This window comes from Vanacampus margaritifer, chromosome 11 (genome assembly GCF_051991255.1).
Source record: "Vanacampus margaritifer isolate UIUO_Vmar chromosome 11, RoL_Vmar_1.0, whole genome shotgun sequence".
Taxonomy (NCBI): domain Eukaryota; kingdom Metazoa; phylum Chordata; class Actinopteri; order Syngnathiformes; family Syngnathidae; genus Vanacampus; species Vanacampus margaritifer.
Window position 1 is genome coordinate 5373761 of NC_135442.1, and position 18668 is coordinate 5392428.

Here is an 18668-nt window from a genome sequence, read left to right on the forward strand (position 1 = left end):
TCTCTCATTTTCTGACAACTTACAAATTTGGACTTTGACATTTTTAGTAATTAATTAATCTTTTTTTTTTTAAATCAAAATCATTAATTAATTAACTTTTTTTTATGTAAATAGGTGTAAAACAATAATAATTTCTACATTTTATTAGAGAGGGATACACAAGAGAGGGACAGGTTTTGCAGACCCCTGACGTAATGTGACAAACCGAATAGATGAAAGATTTTTATTAAATCTTTAATCCCCAAAAATACATTAGTAATATGAAATGGAATGTAAAAAAAACAACAACATCCATCCATCCGTCCGAGCATGTACATGACATAAAATGTCCTCCATTACAGGACGGCTGGACCCAAAACCATTTCCTCACGCCGGTTTCCACACTTGAGCGGGACAGGTTCAAGTCGCAGCCCGCCCTCCCCACCAGCAGTATTCAGATGTCGCCCCTCAGCCACCCTGGTAGACTGCCTTGCTTTTGGCGCAGGCCCCAAGAGTGAAACGTTGCCCCCCCGCCCAGCCCTCCCTCACCCATTGTCTCTTCTTCTTCTTGTAGCTGCCAGTGCCATGTCGTCTCCTGCCATTCGCGATCACACGCTGAGAGATTATCAGAGAGCGCAGTCAGCTATGCAGTTTTATAACTACCAAGTGGACAACAGTATTTACAAAAATCAGTATACAGGTACTGTACACCATAGCTATGTTTTGTTCGATTTTTTGGAGCGGTTTTTTTTTATGGGTTTGACAGGAGTTGGCCATCCTATGGCAAAAGTGAAAGTAATATACTTAAAAAGATTCCACAAGATGGCGGCAAAAGCACCATTTTTTTTGTCAAAATGAAGCTCCTCAACTCACTTCAACATAGTTCATTGGCACAAAGATGCCACAAGATGGTGCGAAAGCACTACTTTTGTCTGGGAAGCTCCTCACCTTTACTTTTGTGTAGTTTCTTGGCACAAATAATCCACCAAATGTTGACAAATATCTAAATGAAGATCCTCAACTCACTTCAACATAGTTTTTTGGCTACAAGAATTCACAAAATGGCGGCAAAGTAAAACATTTTGGGGGGGTCTCAATGAAACTACTCAACTTACTTCAGGATAGTTCCTTGGCACCGAGAATTGTCAAGATGGCGGCAAAGCACTACTTTATCTAGATGACGCCCCTTCACTGCCACATTACCATGACTTTTGTCAAAATGAAGCTCCTCACTTCGTGTCCACAAGATGGCAGCAAAGCACTGCTTTTCTTTGAATTGAAGCTTCTCAATGCGGCTCATTGGCACCAAGAGTCAGCAAAATGGCAGCAACGCATTTTAAATTATTATTATTTTTTTGTTCTGGAGAGCTCAGTATTGTTCATTCGGTAATTTTACCGATTTGACATGTCATCATCATTGCATCATTGCATCATACCTTTTTTTTTAACTCTTTGACTGCCAGACGTTTTCAGAAAAGGGATGCCGTGGGTGCCAGCCGATTTAAGCATTTTTGACTGATCTTTCAAGGTCCACAGAAAATTATGTGTTTGGACTATGGAAACACACATACTACCAAATGAAATATTGGACTCTCTTCTTTCATCAGAAAAAAAAGTTTGTTTCTACCTTATTCCGTTTTTCAGTAATCAACAATAGAAAATGGTTAGTTTCACCTCTGTTTTAAAAAAAACATCTTTTAACGTCTTTGGCACTCCTCCATATGATTTTACTAAACGTTATATAACGTTTTTGGCAGTCAAAGAGTTAATATATATATATATATTTTTTTTTTGTATATATATATTTTTTTTTTGTATGTGGGTGAATATGTGTATGTGCATGTGTGCGTGCATGCGAGTGTGTGTGTGCATTTTAAAATTCTTAATAAGTATAAAACTGTTTTTTTTTCTAGTACTTGTTCCAAAATGGCTGCTTTTATGGATTTATTCCCCTTTAGCTCCTTTGCGCTTGCTCCACATCTGGCTCGCTGACATTTGAGCATGCAGCACTTGAGAGCCGCGCAGCACTAAAGTGGACCCGCTAGTCTGTACCGGACCGCACAATGGTGTTATTATTGGGGGGGGGGGGGGCTGAGTGGGTACGCCAGACAAGAGCTCTTGCCAACCCACACTAGCTGACAGGAGAGTGGGAGGGCAAAGTAAACAACAACAACAAAAAAGAGAGAGAGAGAGAGAGAGCAGTAGTGGAAATGGGAGTCTGTGGATTCCAGCGGTTGGACGGCGTGCCAGCGTAAATCCCGATCCCCGTGGGCTGTGTAAACAAGTGCAAAGCAGCAGCCCGGCGCTATGATTTCCCCTCCGCGGGGACAGACGGGCGTTCTGTTTCCGCATTTATGAAATTGTTGAAAAGTTTTGTACTTTGATTGCAGGGTCTGTAAAGCCTTCTCCGTATTACTACTCGTCGCCCACGCGGGAGGAGCCCAGAAGAACACAGGTGAGAGCAATACACGCGATACGTTATTTTCTCGACAATGGCCAACTCGGGTATGTCATATTCTTGCCTCTGTAACATTTTTGCTTCTATCTTTGAATATTCGATTTTTTTTTTGTCTGAACATTTTGACATCTTTCTTGAACTAATTATTTTATTCTTCTTTATATTATTGATTTTGTTTCTTGCAAATGTACTTTTTTCCTTCAATAATTATGACATTTTTCTATTAATATAAAAAAAATTCTTCCAATATTACAACTTTTTTCTTGCCATATTAAAAAAAATTGTATCCAAAATACAACTTTTTTTCAGTTAATATATGCATTTTTGTATTTTAGGACATTTTATAATATTTATCCCCTTCTGCATATTGATATGACTTGTTGGTAATATTTACAATTTCCTCTTTTTATTACAATACCTGTAATATATATATATATTTTTTTAAATCTTTTACTACAACTTTTTTCCTGCATTAAAAAAATAGTATAATAGTGAAATTCTTTCTTCCTAAATTTACAACATTTTAATTGTAATATTTTCTTTTTTTGCCCTAATATTTCAACAAAAATAAATAAATCCTAATACTACCAAAAAAAATCATTATCTTACTGTAGTTAAATATCTTCCTCCTATTATACAGTAGGTTGTAATATAAAATAAAATAAATGTTACTACTTAGATTTTTTTTCACCTATAATATTAATTTTATATATGGGTGTGTGTGTGTATATATATATATATATATATATATATATATATATATATATATAATATATATATTATATATTTTTTTTAATGTTCTAACTTCACTCCAGTAAAATTACTACTTACAAATACAAATATGACTCATAAAAAAAATAAAATAAAAAACCTCCTAACGCCTAATATTTTTCTAAATTCCAACATTTAGTCTTATAAAAGTAGGATTTTATTCTCCTAAAATTACAATTTTATAGAAGACAAAAAATAAAAATATTTTATGAAGTATATGAAGGTAAAGAAATGTGCGCTGATCTAAATGAGGATTGTTCCACATTGGAGGTTTGCCTTCTCAGTGACATTCTCTTTGATTTCATTTATCATTTTCAAAGTCAGCGAAAGATGCAATCAATTCATCAATCATCAAGTGAATTGAAATGTGAGGTTATCGACTTTTATTTCTCTCGAGGCCTGTTAGGCATACATCATAAAAGTGTGTGAAAATCCAAATCCATGTTTCCCCCGAGGTGGTGTCTTGATTGATTGTAGAACCGTCGGTGTGGGTGTTTTTTCTCTCTCTCAGCCTTTATACTACGCCGGCGACCCGAGCAGCAGGCCCTACGACCCGTACAGGATGTACGTGCAGCATCCGCACGGCTACGACGACGCCTACCTAGACGAGATCATGGCGTACGCGCCCGCCCTGGACTACGGCGGCCAGCATCACACGCTCAAATCCGCCAACAACTACGTGGACATTTACGCTAGCACGCGGAGGCCCTCGTACCGGGCCGAGCAGTACCCCGGATCCCCCGACTCGTGGGTCTGAAACTCAACCATCGACCATGAACTTGGCTTTAAAAAAAAAAAAAAACTAAAAAAAAAAAAAAGACTACGTGTGAATGTGTGTGTGTTTTTATACAGCGGATCTAAAAAGTCTACACACCCCTGTTCAAATGCTACATGTCTTTTGTGGTATTCAAAAAAAAAAGCTAACAAAAGAAACTAAAAATGACATGTTTTGGAAAGTAAAAAATAAACTAGGGATATAATGTGGTTGCAAAAGTCTGCACACCCCTTTGTAACAGAAGATGGCTGTGGACATGACATGTAATGTTTAAAAAAAAAACTCATTCACTCGCAGCCATTTTTACTGAAGCAACCCCCTTCGCTCCTGGCTGTTTTACTGGATTTTGACCGATTTTGCAAGTGTTCTATTGCTATAAAACATGGAACCTACCAAAAGAAAGATTAGAGTCTATTCTTTCATCGGGGAAAAAAGTATATTTCTATTTCCGTTTTGCAGCAGTTAGCATTAGAATATAGCTAAGTTTCATCGTTATTCACAAATCTGTTGAAAACACTGGGAAAAAGAGCTTGTTGTAACATGGCCCTGGCTGCTCTCTTATATTCTGCTGCCACCTGCTGGCCGTTTTTTGTAATAACTACCATTGCTTTAAGCGACCTCTTCAGGCAAATGGCTGCATCAAAGCCTTCTGTATGCTCTAGCATTAAAAAAAAAACATATAGATATGTTTATGGGACTATGGCAATATTTAAAATAGAACGTTTGTATACGTTTTTGGGTGAAAATGAGTTAAAACAAAAATGTTACTTATGTTAAAAAATATATATAGAAAATCATCCAAAAATGTAAAAAAAATAATAATAAATGAATATGAAAACAGCTGATCGTTATTCAAGGTTAATCTAAGGCACTTTAAATTGTGACATTTATTTTTTAATCCAGTTGTCAAGGTCATACTATTGTTGGGAAAACTTAAAAAAAGAATTTCCGGTGTGATTTTATTACATCACAGAAACCTGGCAATGGAACAGGGGTGTGTAGACTTTTTATACCCATTAAACGTAGGGGAGCGACAACTGAGGGAATCATGGAATGTGTGCCAATAGAAGGGAATTAGTTCAAGTAGTTCAGGGGGGTACACGCATAATGATTTCTCAAACGTGAGAGACCAACACATGTGACGAGAAAGAAATCAGTGGGGAAAAAAATCGACAATTCTTATGTGTTTCGAGACATCCAACAATCGGGCCTAATTAGGAGGGGTGGAAAATTTCCCCAAATCGTCCGAATATCGTATGCGTGTACCCCCGTTTTTTTTAGAGACAAAAAAAAAATCATGTGGGGGACAAAACTGGACATGAATGATAGTCCTGCTTTGTTTTAGATGTTAGATTAGATTTTTTCTTTTTTAACAACTTGTCATAGCGCAGCGAAGGGCGTGAGTCATGTGATGCGAGGATCAGCGGGATAAGTCAAGATGGAGATTGTTTGCGTATGTGCCGAAGCCAACATGGAGGGGGGGGGGGGGGGGATTGTACAAAAGGATGAACGTGCTAGCCGTACTTACTGTTGTAATGATGTTGTGTTTTCTTGTAAATACAGTATACGTGGCCTGGTTTACACTCATCTGCACTGCGACACAAATCATGAACTTGTGCCATATTAAAGCTCTAGATATATATATATATATACATATATATATAAATATGAAGAAAGTACGTGGAGACAAAAGTGGCATACGTACATATTACAGACATGATATGAAAATAAAAGGACTGTTTTGTTTTTTACACCTTGTTGCCATTTTTTTTATTCAACTATATTATAGTGTGAAAATACACTGGGTATATTGTTCCATTTTACAAATGTACAATACGGTTTGGCTGAACCATTTTGGACCACTTTCATTTGCTTATTGTAAAAAAAAAAAAAAAAATCTGTTTAAAATTGCAGTAGATGCAGTTGTATAATTTTACAATCAACTGGGTAAAATTCATGCATGTCATTCATTTTAGAAGTTTTTTTTATTTTCAACAAAATTACTGTACATGCGTAAATAAATGCAACAAAATATGAAACACTGACAAAAAATCTGACATGAAACAATTGATTAGGTCAACACTAATGTGAAAAGTTTATTATGTACAGTATCAGCCTAAATAGTTTCACATTAAAGAGGAATAGCGCTTAATGTATTAATTAAAAGATGACATTTTGAATATTAAGTATGTATCAATAATGTAGTTTGACTTCTTTACAATATTTAATAAATTATTTAATAAAAAACAAAGCCACCTTTGGAAAGATAATGGTCCATTTAGATGCGAGAGTTATTAATTGATCAATATGTCTATCAATGTTTTTCATAAAGTCATCTGTCGTACAAAAAAAAAGAAACAAGATTATCTTCTTTTTTTTTTTTTTTTTGCTCCGGTGTACTTAATGAAATGAATTTGTTATTTATTTGGGTCTGACCGGAAAGTCACTTTATTTTATTTTTTTAAATGTATTTATTCAGAAGACCACCGTTTTTTTTTTTAATAAACGTTTATTGAACATAGACGAATAATACAAATCAATCCGATTGGCATGTTTGGAAGAAAAATATATAAAAAATAAAATTAAACACCATGAAGATCAAAATTAATCACATAAAAAATGAGGAATTAAAACAAACATTTCTGAGGGGCACAGGTGTTACTTGTTGAACGAACAAGGTGACGTCACGCTTAAGGGCAGCAGCAAAGGAAAGGGCGTGGCTTTGGGCGTGACATCAGTTCCAGTTGAGCCTATAAAAAGTGTGAGCCGAGCAATGTGAGGAGAATTTTATCCCCCCGCTTGTTTTCTACCAAAAAGAAAATTAAAAGATGGTACAAGGCAGCAAAAGTGGCCCAAAAGACGGTCGTCTGCTTAAAGCTGGACACCCTCCTGCTGGTTGGTAAAAATATACTTTTTTTGTTTTTAATTTACTTCTCCGAATTTGGTTAGTTTTCGTCACCTTTCGACGCAGTTCGATGGAGTCAACTTGAGTTGTTCAATTAATTGCACTTGAACGTCTTTTATGATCGGTCCTTGTTTTTAGTGTACCAGATCGACTCTTCCGCCCCCCCACCCCCCTCTTTCTTTCTGAAATTCAAGTTCTCCTATTTGTTGCATCTGTGAATGTTAACAGTTTTTGCTGTGTGTCCGTTCACTAAGACTAATTTGTTTGTATTTATATTTGATGCAAAGCAATAGCGATGACCGAATTCATGTGTTTTCGGAGGAATGTTTTTTTTTTTTTTTGCGTGGGTGGGATGGCTTATACTTTCGTGAAGTCTGCCTGGCAACAAGTTGCTGCAAAAGGTGTGACGTCATCATAAACAAAAGTACAGTGCGGTACAGGTTTATTTTCATAAATGTTTGTAAACAATAGGTGCTATGCTAGGATACTTCCGGGTAGCAGAAAAGTCTTTAACACTGACCTGGAAACAAACTTGTTTGGCATTTGCAGGACCAGATATACTGGAAAAGTTTTTTTTTTTATAGATATTAATAAATCCAGTGTAAAATGTACAGAGAAAATTGCAAGACTGCCTGGTGGCATAGTAGCCACTTTAAGAGGAACAGACTGAGAATAGAAGAGCAACTTAACATCTATCAACCCAACCGTAAGTAATTTAGCTAGCCAGCTAATATGGAAAATACTGTATGTATTATTTAAACTTTAACTGAGAATGATGGAAGCATTTTTATTTGAATTCTCCACTTGCTGGTTGTTGTGAAGTTGGCTGCCACATTTTTTTTTTTTTGCTCTCAACTCAAAAGCCAAAGTGTTGAATTGATGTGTATTATCACCAGTGAAGGCTGGAGGCAAGCGAGTGGCCAAGAAAGGCTTGGAAGAGGTCATCACCAACCATGGGACTCTGGAGAAGGAACCCAAGAGGCCTGACAAACCCAGGTAGGGATTCTTGCGCAGGAATTAATTATTATTATTATTTTTTTTAAATGACTTGGTTGAAGATGCCAGCTAATTGTATCATTTCATTTCATTGTCCAATTCTGTTGAACTTTTCTGACCTTTTGAATGGCAGCTTTGAGGATTTCTCGGCTGCTGATGGTCCTAATTGGGGTGAGTGAGAGTGTTGTTTTTCTTTTCTGTTCTTGCCTCAGGCCGGTCTCCAGTGCCAACAGGATGCAACAAGTGGGTCTTCTTCTGGCAGGAACTCTTGACAAGGTAAATACTGATTATATGAGTGGCTAAAATGGATTAATTCTGTGCACATTTAAAAAAATAAATAAAAAGTATAAATGTTTGATTTACTGGAGATTCTAACTTGCCAAATGGTTCAAGAAGAAGTCTTACTTTTTTAAAATTTTATTTTTATTATTTTTTTTTTTAAATATCTTGTCAGTTGAGCCATGACTTTCCCGAGACGCCCGTGAGCGTGAGGCACAGCAGACTGCGACCCGCTGTGGAGAAGCACCACTTGCCTCGGACCTTCTGCATCCAGCAGCCCAGGAAGTTTTGAAGGATTTTGTACTGTAGTGGGAAGGCTAAATACTAAAAGATCTTGCGTGTGCTCACTTTTCTTGTTTAGTGGCTGTTCAATATGCTTTTGTGTGTCATGAGAGTTTTGATGTTCCAAAGGTAGCTTTTTTTTTTTCTTTCCGTTTCAATATCTTTGTCCTGCTTGGCATGTTGTGTGTTTCATAATAAAAACTGGATTCTGAGATTGTTTTTGCAATAACTCTAAATGAGCACTAGGTGGCGATAAATCGCAAGTGCCCAGTTTACCACAGACTGCCAATTGTTCTGTGTCCTGTAATTGTAAATACATAAATATTTTTGCCATATACGAGAGATTGTGGCAGCTGAATACATTTATGAGCAATGTTGAACAAATGAAGGCAAAATTCAATACACGAGTATACACTGCACAACAGTTATACATTACCACCAGGTGGCAGTATTGCCTTGCACAAAACATAAAAAAAATTCCCGTTCTCCATTAACACGTTTGACTTTAGTTACATTTATACATTTATTGATCACGATCACCTTTTTAAAGGCATATATTTTAGCCCAGCTCTTGTATTGGGTAGCACTGTGCAGTGCAGGTGAATGTCAAGTTATACTGTATTCCCTATGTTTAATTTTATGTACAACACTTTCATTTAACTGATTATATATGCTGAATTATTTCAGTTTTTTCTGAGGTACTTGGTGTAAAAACAAAAAAAAAACACGGATTAAGTAGGGTTTGTACAGTATTTGTAGAAAATGAAAAATGACCAAAATACTAAAAAGGTCCAGTTTTATTTTTGGGACTTTTTCAGAACTGTATATTTGGGTCACTAAAGAAAATATTGGAAATATATACTAGATATGGAAAATACATGATAAAACTCAGTTAAAAAAAAAAAGTAGCACAAAACAGTTTCGCCACAAGATGTCGCTGTGAATTAATGTACAGTACAGTCTAAATCAGCCAGAATGAGAAATGAATGAATTAGAATCACTTGTTCGTACCAAGTCTGCTCCGTTTACAACGCAGTTTTATGACAGTGACGACGTAATCTAAATATGTTCGTTATTCATATCAAGCCAGAGATAAGGCAGTAGTAAAATCATAGTCACAGCATTGTATCATGAAAAAAAAAAAATAAATAAAATTCATCGCGTGTCGTTCGTAACCTCGAGACATCGTCCTAAATGAATGAATCCTAATAAAGGTGCAGCATCAACTTCTGTCTTGAGTCGTTCAAGCAGCAATAAGGGGAGGAGGCTGGAGGATGAGCCGGGGCAGCCCGCCGGCCCTTCGACTATGAGCCTCCCGCACAGATGACCTCATGCTGGGAAGGAGGAGGAGTCCACCGTCGGCAGTCTACCTTGTTGCTGGATCAAGTGGGAGCAGAGTTTTTGTGTGTGGAGTTACTCTCAAGTACTGGGGACGTTTCTTTTTCTTTCTTTTTTTTTTCTTAAAGAAGGAATCTACTCCAGTGACATTTGTCAGGTAAGATATTAAATGTTTGTAATTGGGACATAAATGTAAAAGTAGCGAGTCGGTACCGGGGGGGAAATGTTGGGGAATGCCCGGCGGAGCTGCCGTCACATCTACCGGGGACTGACAGCGACTTGTGGGCTGAACGTCTCAACTTTTTTGCCCCTCTTTCTTTAAAAAAACAAAACAAAACTAGTCCTCAAACTTAACACAGGGCTTTTAAAACAGTCTTTGACAAACGTGTCATCATTTACAGCTTGACAATGACCCCCTCTAGCTTAGCGAAATGTTGGTTGCAACTTTTCGGTCAGGTGGCGTCTCCGTGAACGCAACACGCAGGTCAAAGTGAAGGAAGCTAACGTTAGCATGCTAAACTAGCTTTACAAGTTGATTTTACGTCCTCGTTATTTGTTTTACCAAATAGTTTATCCTTGTGTATGTGTGTTGTAATATTAAACGACACACGTATTACAGGTCCCAATTTACCGTACTGCAGTACTAATTATGCTAATATTACCAAATAATGAGAACAGACACCTGATATAAAACAGAGTTTGTTACTTATTAAAACATATGACACATTTTCAATGTATGCCAGCCGAAGTGCTAAGATATAAATGTATGTGAAAAATCACTTTCTAGGGCAGGTATGGTGAATAAACAGAATTTAGAATGTTTCAGAAATGTTGTAGAAGTAATCATATAATAATGAATTATGATACTGTAGACACGTTCAGTATGTACAGCACATGAATCTGTTGTTCACTAATCCACAAAAGAACTTTTTTTAAATACAGTACTGCCTTTGCACTCCTTAAATAACTGTGTATTTGGATGTTAAATGCCACCCAGTGATTATAAACCACAATCTAACCCACATATTGGTCTTAAAACTATTACAAACCGTGTTGAATTTCCACTGAGCGTCAGACTGGCTCCCAGTTGACGTGGAGAGACTCACTATTATGTTTCCAACAGCACCATTTCGGGGCAATTTTACACTGATGAAGGAATCATTATAGCGCACTGTAATGCCCGCCTGATGCTTCTTCACTTACCACAAAGATGTGGTGTATTAGGGAGAAGCACCAGGAGAGACTGACTGCCTTCCAGGCTGCACATAGCCTGGTTCCCATGGTCCCCGGGCCAGTTGGCTCATAGCAGAAGCTGGCACCAGGGTGGCATTGTTATGACTGAGGAAAAGGACCTAGTTGGAGCAAGTGGCCTGATTGACAAGCACATACTGAGCTCTTCATGATGGTCAGGATGATGAAGAGGATGGGGGGGGGGGGGGAGGTTCCCACAAGAAAGGGTGGTTTTAAAGAGTAGGTGGGTTATCCCTAAATAGTTTCAAGCTATTTTATTGATTATCAAAGTGCATACTTATTCTTGGGAAGTGTCTTATTGTAGTTATCATTTTTATATGTACACAGCAGCCAACTCTACACTGTTATTTCCTGACACCCACGTCACTCACCAGGCCAGGTCCCACCTTTTTAAAAGCCATACACACCAAAGGTCACAAATACCACAGTAGATTGTGAGGATGGACGACAATAATAACTGCACCTCCGATGCACATTTTGTCATGAGTGTGTTTTTAAATTTAATTTCAACCCTGTTATTTTTAAATCATTCTTGGAATACAGAAAACCGGAAGAGGCAATGCAGTAGGCAAATCCCCGCCATGGCTGATGGGATATTGCACTGAATCCCACTGAGTGTATTATTAAAACATGATTCATTTAGCGTCCTTAATGGAACATCCAGTTTACAGTTTCATAAACAATTGGAGGATGCCTGGTGGGCTACGCTAAAGTCTTTTAAGTGTTACTTATTTTAGGCGTTCTTCCTTGGTTTCCTTTGTTGATACGATGTCGACCAGTCCAGGGTGTACCCAAAGTCAAAGTGGCCTATTTGCACTCACAAACATATTTAAGTCGCAGCCATTCCTCTGGAGAGGCGTTTTGTATAACATTAACCGTGACACCGTTCTTTGTGTTCAAATCGTAGAATTTATACGCAAATAAAGATTGAAGTCGGAGGTAATAATTTAGGTATGGCTGTGGCTGAAGCACTTGTTAGTATGTAAAGCATGTGATTGTTTGAGATTGGAAGTTCTTCTGCGCGGCAGCTGTTTCTGCTTTACATTTTTGAAAGCACCCCCGAGACAGAGTCGGGACTCGGAATAAGAGGAAAAGAAGTACAGGTGCCTTCGAACCCCTCAAACTAAACTGCTGTGAACACCTGTGAGGTTTGCAAAGCTGCACTTGGATTCAATTTGCTGGATTCAACCCAGATCGGGCCTGTATGGACTTGGATGAACCGATGTGGAAATTGATTGCCGGAGAGGTACCAAGTCCTGCTGTTTGCTGTGCCTTTGAGCAAGGCAACAGAACACTTATAATTCATAATCCCCCCCATTGGCAACTAAAAGCAGTTTCAAGTTATTCTGGGAAGATTTTCAGAGAATTTCAAGTGTGTCTGGGATTTTTTTTGTCCATTCATCCAGAAGAACGTGCGTCAGAGCTGAGGTCACAATCGCAGTTTTGGTTCATCCCAAAAGGTGTTTGATGAGGTTGAGAAAAATGCCTTTTGGACCCTGTTTTGTGCCCCGGAGCACAGTCACGCTAAAACAGAAAAAAATAACTTCCCAGAACTGTTCCCACCTAGTTGGAAGCATACAGATAAGATTTAGCATTTAGGAGTCTTTCTCTTTTTAATTTTTAATTTTTTATTATTATTATTTTTTACAATGGTAATGCCAAAAATGCACAAAAGGATAACACATAAGAGACCAAGAAGAAATCAGAGGCGAAGAAGAATGTAGAGTCTGGTGGATTAAATCATTTGGAACATGGATGTTCTGTGTGTTAAGTACTAAATACTACAGAATAAAACGACTGACTGGAAACTAGAAATGCCAAAGTCTGTGGTGGTAACGTATACAGTAGACTGACTGTGCTGGTCCGGTCTGAGAATAGTGAAAATCTGTGTAGAATTGGTGGCCATTAAAATAAAAATTGCAGGGGAAAATAAATAAAATAATAAAAGTCATTCAAAAAAGAGTGATCAACATTCAATATAAAATTTATATGAAAAACTGGGAGAAATCTCGACTGTGACATCATTTTCAGTCAGTGACAAAATGGCCGCCGCCTGAGATGGGTAAAAACAGGTGGATCTTGCTGCTTAATTCATATTCTACAAACACAACATTATTACGAATACTGTGCTTAGACTAGTGGAACATAAAGAACATAATATTGCAAAGAAAATGTATGACTTAACTTCATAACTCAACTTCATTTATTCAATAAACCGGTCTTGCCTGCGAGTAATTTCCCCACCAAAACACAGTTCACTGCACTCTTCTGACCTCCCTATCATATCCACGTTGGTCTGTTTCAATGACCTTATTACCAAAGCCTCACAAGACGTAGAGTGACGTTCCTTCTGCGATCAGCACGAGTGTGCGACGCGGTCGATGCAAACACCGTGCGGAGGAATGGAGCGGCACAGTGTGAAATTGCATAGCCCCAGCGTGCGCATATTTGTGGCGGGAGGACAAAAAAGAAGAAGCCGTAGAACAATACTCGGGAATGTTGAGTCTGTAGGGTCAGACGTTGGGACGCTTGCTCTCACTTTCGCACTTTTTAAACCACTCGAACACTTATTTTTTTCTGTTGTTATTTATAGACAAGTGAATGCAGCGGATAAGATGTGTAACGAGGGGTCGGCATGCTAGGCTAATGGTTAGCACGTATGCCGTACAGTTCTGAGGTTCAGCGTTCGAATATCGTCCGGCTGAGCATAATAGTAAATTGATACCTTTCAGAAAATTTGTGAATAATTAATTGATCAACAATAGTTGTGTTGGTTATGACGTGGAATTATTGATTGTCAATGTGACAATCCCGAGCGTGCGCATATTTGTGGCGGGAGGACAAAAAAGAAGAAGCCGTGGAACAATACTCGGGAATGTTGAGTCTGTAAGGTCAGACGTTGGGACACTTGCTCTCACTTTTTAAACCACTCAAACAACAATTTTTTCCGTTGTTATTTATAGGCAAGTGAATGCAGCGGATAAGACGTAATTTAGGGGTCGGCATGCTAGGCTAATGGTTAGCACGTCTGCCGTACAGTTCTGAGGTTCAGCGTTCGAATATCGTCCGGCTGAGCATAATAGTAAATTGATACCTTTCAGAAAATTAGTGAATAATTAATTGATCAACAATAGTTGTGTTGGTTATGACGTGGAATTATTGATTGTCAATGTGACAATCCCGAGCGTGCGCATATTTGTGGCGGGAGGACAAAAAAGAAGAAGCCGTGGAACAATACTCGGGAATGTTGAGTCTGTAAGGTCAGACGTTGGGACGCTTGCTCTCACTTTTTAAACCACTCAAACACAATTTTTTCCGTTGTTATTTATAGGCAAGTGAATGCAGCGGATAAGACGTAATTTAGGGGTCGGCATGCTAGGCTAATGGTTAGCACGTCTGCCGTACAGTTCTGAGGTTCAGCGTTCGAATATCGTCCGGCTGAGCATAATAGTAAATTGATACCTTTCAGAAAATTTGTGAATAATTAATTGATCAACAATAGTTGTGTTGGTTATGACGTGGAATTATTGATTGTCAATGTGACAATCCCGAGCGTGCGCATATTTGTGGCGGGAGGACAAAAAAGAAGAAGCCGTAGAACAATACTCGGGAATGTTGAGTCTGTAAGGTCAGACGTTGGGACGCTTGCTCTCACTTTTTAAACCACTCAAACAACAATTTTTTCCGTTGTTATTTATAGGCAAGTGAATGCAGCGGATAAGACGTAATTTAGGGGTCGGCATGCTAGGCTAATGGTTAGCACGTCTGCCGTACAGTTCTGAGGTTCAGCGTTGGAATATCGTCCGGCTCACCCGTGCCGTGACCCTAGTTGAGGACAAGCACTGTAGAAAATGATTGGGCGGATTATGTGTTGGGATGAGCTTAATAGTAAATTGATACCTTTCAGAAAATTTGTGAATAATTAGTATTAATAACAATAAAAGATGACATGTCAAATCTGTAAAATTACCGAATGAACGATACTGAGCTCTCCAGAAAAAAAGAAAGAAAATTAGTGAATAATTAATTGATCAACAATAGTTGTGTTGGTTATGACGTGGAATTGTGAATCAGCTGAGGTCAAATTGAGCTCCAATATAAACAACTCATCGATTTTCCACCATTGGTTAAGTAAATGTAGTCAATTTGAAAAGCAAATGTATTTCATAATATCCTGTTGTCATATCTTTGTTGCGTTTGACTGGCAATTCCAAGCATGTGAGGACAATTTTTTTTCTCTTTCACCTCTGGAGAAACTTTCTGTAACTTCTAAAAGCAACTTGTTAATATTTCACTCTCCATCAAATACGAGACTTCCCAGGAGGTAAACATTGAGCTGAGTCCAGAAAGCAGCTTCCCATTAGTTTTTTTTTTATATATATATTTGGACTCCCGGTATTCATTAGCACATAAATAGCTCCGTGGGTTGTTAATAGAGGGACAGCGAGACAATTACTGGGGATGGCAGCACTTAATAAGCGAGATTCCCATGAGCGTGACCATTTCTGAAGAGTTGCAGGATGAGTTCTGAGTAATTTGAGATGGGGTGGGGGGGGGGGGGGACTGCCTTGCTAGCTCACATAATCCATAAATATACAAAGATTCGTCAAGCCCACTTCATGTACGTTATTGCCCATGGCTGTCTTCGTTTGGATTTCCGCATGAAATATGATTTTCATGTGGGGAAAAAAACATGTACAATGTCTTGCCTTGTCTGTTTTAATTTCAGGTTTAGTCACTTTAAGCAGCCTGAGCTGTAACTGTAAGTACTGAGTGAAAAACGCTGTAAAACATGCCTTGACACTTTGGAGGATAACCGTCATGGGACCGAAATAAATTGCCTTTCACACACTGTCGTCACTGACAAGCCATGAATTGACACATCAATCATGTCGCAAACTATCAAGGACGGGAAGCGCAATTCGCTTTCCCATACTATACTAATGACTGGATCAAACCGCAGTAATGAACCACGTGGTTTGGCCGACGGCTACCACTTTGAATGCACCTGCAGAGGCGGATCTCACGAGAAATTGTGCAAACAGTGTAATTCAATCTGATTTGGAGAGAAGAATATAAATGCATCACTTTTGTTTTTCCTAAAGTGAATATATATTTTTCAATGTACACAAAATGGCCACTTCTCTCAAGTATTGTTCACAATTCTGAATAAATCTATATTAGTGAGCACTTCTCCTTTGCCGAACAACACATTTTTAGAGTGGCCTTTTTTTGTGAGCAACCAAAGGCACACCTGTGCAATAATCATGCAGTGCGGTCAGCATTTTGAGGTTGATGAAGGAGAAGTGTTCACTAATGTAGATTTAGACAATATTTGAGAGAAAAAAAGGCTTTGAGTTCAGCTTCTGGAAAACACTAGCAAAAAAAAAATAGTGTTACATTCATATTTTTGTTCAGTTTTATATGCCCTAAGATTTGGAATTCTGGGAAAATAGTGTTTTTCAAGTATGACGTAAAACAAAAAAAAAAGTGATTATACTATTTATCAAACTAGTTCAGCAGGGTTAAGGTTAGGGTTTCAAACTAGGGTTTTACATTAGGGTTAGGGTTACAAACTAGGGTTTTACATTAGGGTTGGGGTTTCAAACTAGGGTTTCAAATTAGGGTTAGGGTTTCAAACTAGGGTTTCAAATTAGGGTTAGGGTTTCGAACTAGGGTTTTACATTAGGGTTAGGGATTCAAACTAGGGTTTTGCATTAGGGTTAGGGTTTCAAACTACGGTTTCAAATTAGGGTTAGGGTTTCAAACTAGTGTTTTACATTAGGGTTAGGGTTTCAAACAGGGTGTTCAAATTAGGGTTAGGGTTTCAAACTAGGGTTTCAAATTAGGGCTAGGGTATCAAACTAGGGTTTATCATTAGGGTTAGGGTTTCAAACTAGGGTTTTATATTAGGGTTAGGGTTTCAAACTAGGGTTTCAAAAAAGGGTTAGGGTTACAAACAAGGGGTTTTACATTAGGGTTAGGTCTTCAAACTAGGGTTTCAAATTAGGGTTACGGTTTCAAACTAGGGTTTTACATTAGGGTTAGGGATTCAAACTAGGGTTTTGCATTAGGGTTAGGGTTTCAAACTACGGTTTCAAATTAGGGTTAGGGTTTCAAACTAGTGTTTTACATTAGGGTTAGGGTTTCAAACAGGGTGTTCAAATTAGGGTTAGGGTTTCAAACTAGGGTTTCAAATTAGGGTTAGGGTATCAAACTAGGGTTTATCATTAGGGTTAGGGTTTCAAACTAGGGTTTTATATTAGGGTTAGGGTTTCAAACTAGGGTTTCAAAAAAGGGTTAGGGTTACAAACAAGGGGTTTTACATTAGGGTTAGGTCTTCAAACTAGGGTTTCAAATTAGGGTTACGGTTTCAAACTAGGGTTTTACATTAGGGTTAGGGTTTCAAACTAGGGTTTTATATTAGGGTTAGGTTTTCAAACTAGGGTTTCAAATTAGGGTTAGGGTTTCAAACTAGGGTTTAACATTAGGGTTAGGGTTTCAAACTAGGGTTTCAAATAAGGGTTAGGGTTACAAACAAGGGGTTTTACATTAGGGTTAGGGCTTCAAACTAGGGTTTCAAATTAGCGTTACGGTTTCAAACTAGGGTTTTACATTATACATATATATATATATATATATACAGCTTTGGAATTGTGGCTAAATACAGTTTTTTGTGTGTGTGTGGCATGTCAATATTTGTAGTGTATGTTGTTGCAGACACTTGCCATTTTTTTGTGGAATGTGTCGTGGTGGGGGTTTGTCAAAGAGTGTAGCGCTTGTATCTAACGACGTAGACCACATGATGCCGGCGTAGCGCCTCATTGGTCGGCATATTTTGTGTACTTTTGTCTTGTTGCTGGTGTACAAGCACTCTGTTTTTTCCACATCCTAGTGCAAATCTCCTCAAGCCAGAATGTGATGACTTAAGTGGTTACTTTTGTTTCTTAAAGTGGAAGACAGTCAACCTTAAACATTTCTTGACAATAATATGTTATATGTGACCTCACTAATCTAAACATGACATTCTGATTAATATTACATTTGCGTAATATGAGTTATGAAACAAAATGCAGCCATTTTTATCCATCTCAGGGGGAGGCCATTTTGCCGCTTGCTGTCAACTGACGATGACATCACAGTTGCTCTGGGCTCAGGCAACGACCAATCACAGCTCATCTGTCTTCTGAAGCTGCGCTGTGATTGGTTGTTACTTGAGACCTGTGCAACGTTGATGTCATCTTCAGTCGACAGCAAGTGGGCAAAATGGCCGCCCCCTGAGATGGATAAAAACTGGATTTTGCTGCTCAACTCATATTCCACCTTCTCTTTTTTTTTTTTTTTTTTTTCCAGGAGAGCTCAGTATATTCCACCTTCTCAATATTAACTCATTCACTGCCATTGACGGCTATAGACGTCAAAAAATAATTTGAACTATTTCTATTAGTTTAACATTTTTTTCCACTTTTTTAAACATGAGTATGAAAACCTAGATTTTTTTTATTGTACATTTAGAACAGATATAAAATTTGCAATTTATCGTGAGTTAACTAGTGAAGTCATGCGATTAATTACGATTAAAAATTTTAATCATCTGACGCCCCTAATTTTTATTTATCTTTTCTTTTTTAAAT

At 38.0% G+C, this 18668-nt stretch overlaps 3 protein-coding genes across 8 annotated transcripts in view; all 3 read left to right on the forward strand.

Moving 5' to 3' along the window:
- The window catches only part of LOC144060748 (plakophilin-4-like), an 81211-nt gene extending 75477 nt beyond the window's left edge, over nucleotides 1-5734 (forward strand). For all 5 annotated transcript variants that reach the window (XM_077580552.1, XM_077580553.1, XM_077580551.1 and 2 more), the window contains 4 exons: nucleotides 342-459; nucleotides 554-679; nucleotides 2370-2434; nucleotides 3720-5734. In XM_077580552.1, coding sequence (XP_077436678.1) covers nucleotides 342-459; nucleotides 554-679; nucleotides 2370-2434; nucleotides 3720-3965 — 555 coding nt within the window. In that variant the 3' untranslated portion in view covers nucleotides 3966-5734. The remainder of the gene's footprint in view (nucleotides 1-341; nucleotides 460-553; nucleotides 680-2369; nucleotides 2435-3719) is intronic.
- Nucleotides 5735-6708: 974 nt separating this feature from the next.
- dap1b (death associated protein 1b) lies at nucleotides 6709-8657 on the forward strand. The gene is made up of 4 exons (XM_077580256.1): nucleotides 6709-6878; nucleotides 7785-7884; nucleotides 8097-8160; nucleotides 8339-8657. The coding sequence occupies exons 1-4, from the start codon at nucleotides 6812-6814 to the stop codon at nucleotides 8453-8455; spliced, it is 348 nt and encodes a 115-aa protein (XP_077436382.1). The 5' UTR covers nucleotides 6709-6811; the 3' UTR covers nucleotides 8456-8657.
- Nucleotides 8658-9792: 1135 nt separating this feature from the next.
- tanc1b (tetratricopeptide repeat, ankyrin repeat and coiled-coil containing 1b) overlaps nucleotides 9793-18668 on the forward strand; it is a 98514-nt gene continuing 89638 nt past the window's right edge. For both annotated transcript variants that reach the window (XM_077580141.1, XM_077580142.1), the window contains exon 1: nucleotides 9793-9940. The gene's annotated coding sequence lies outside the window, so the exon portion shown is untranslated. The remainder of the gene's footprint in view (nucleotides 9941-18668) is intronic.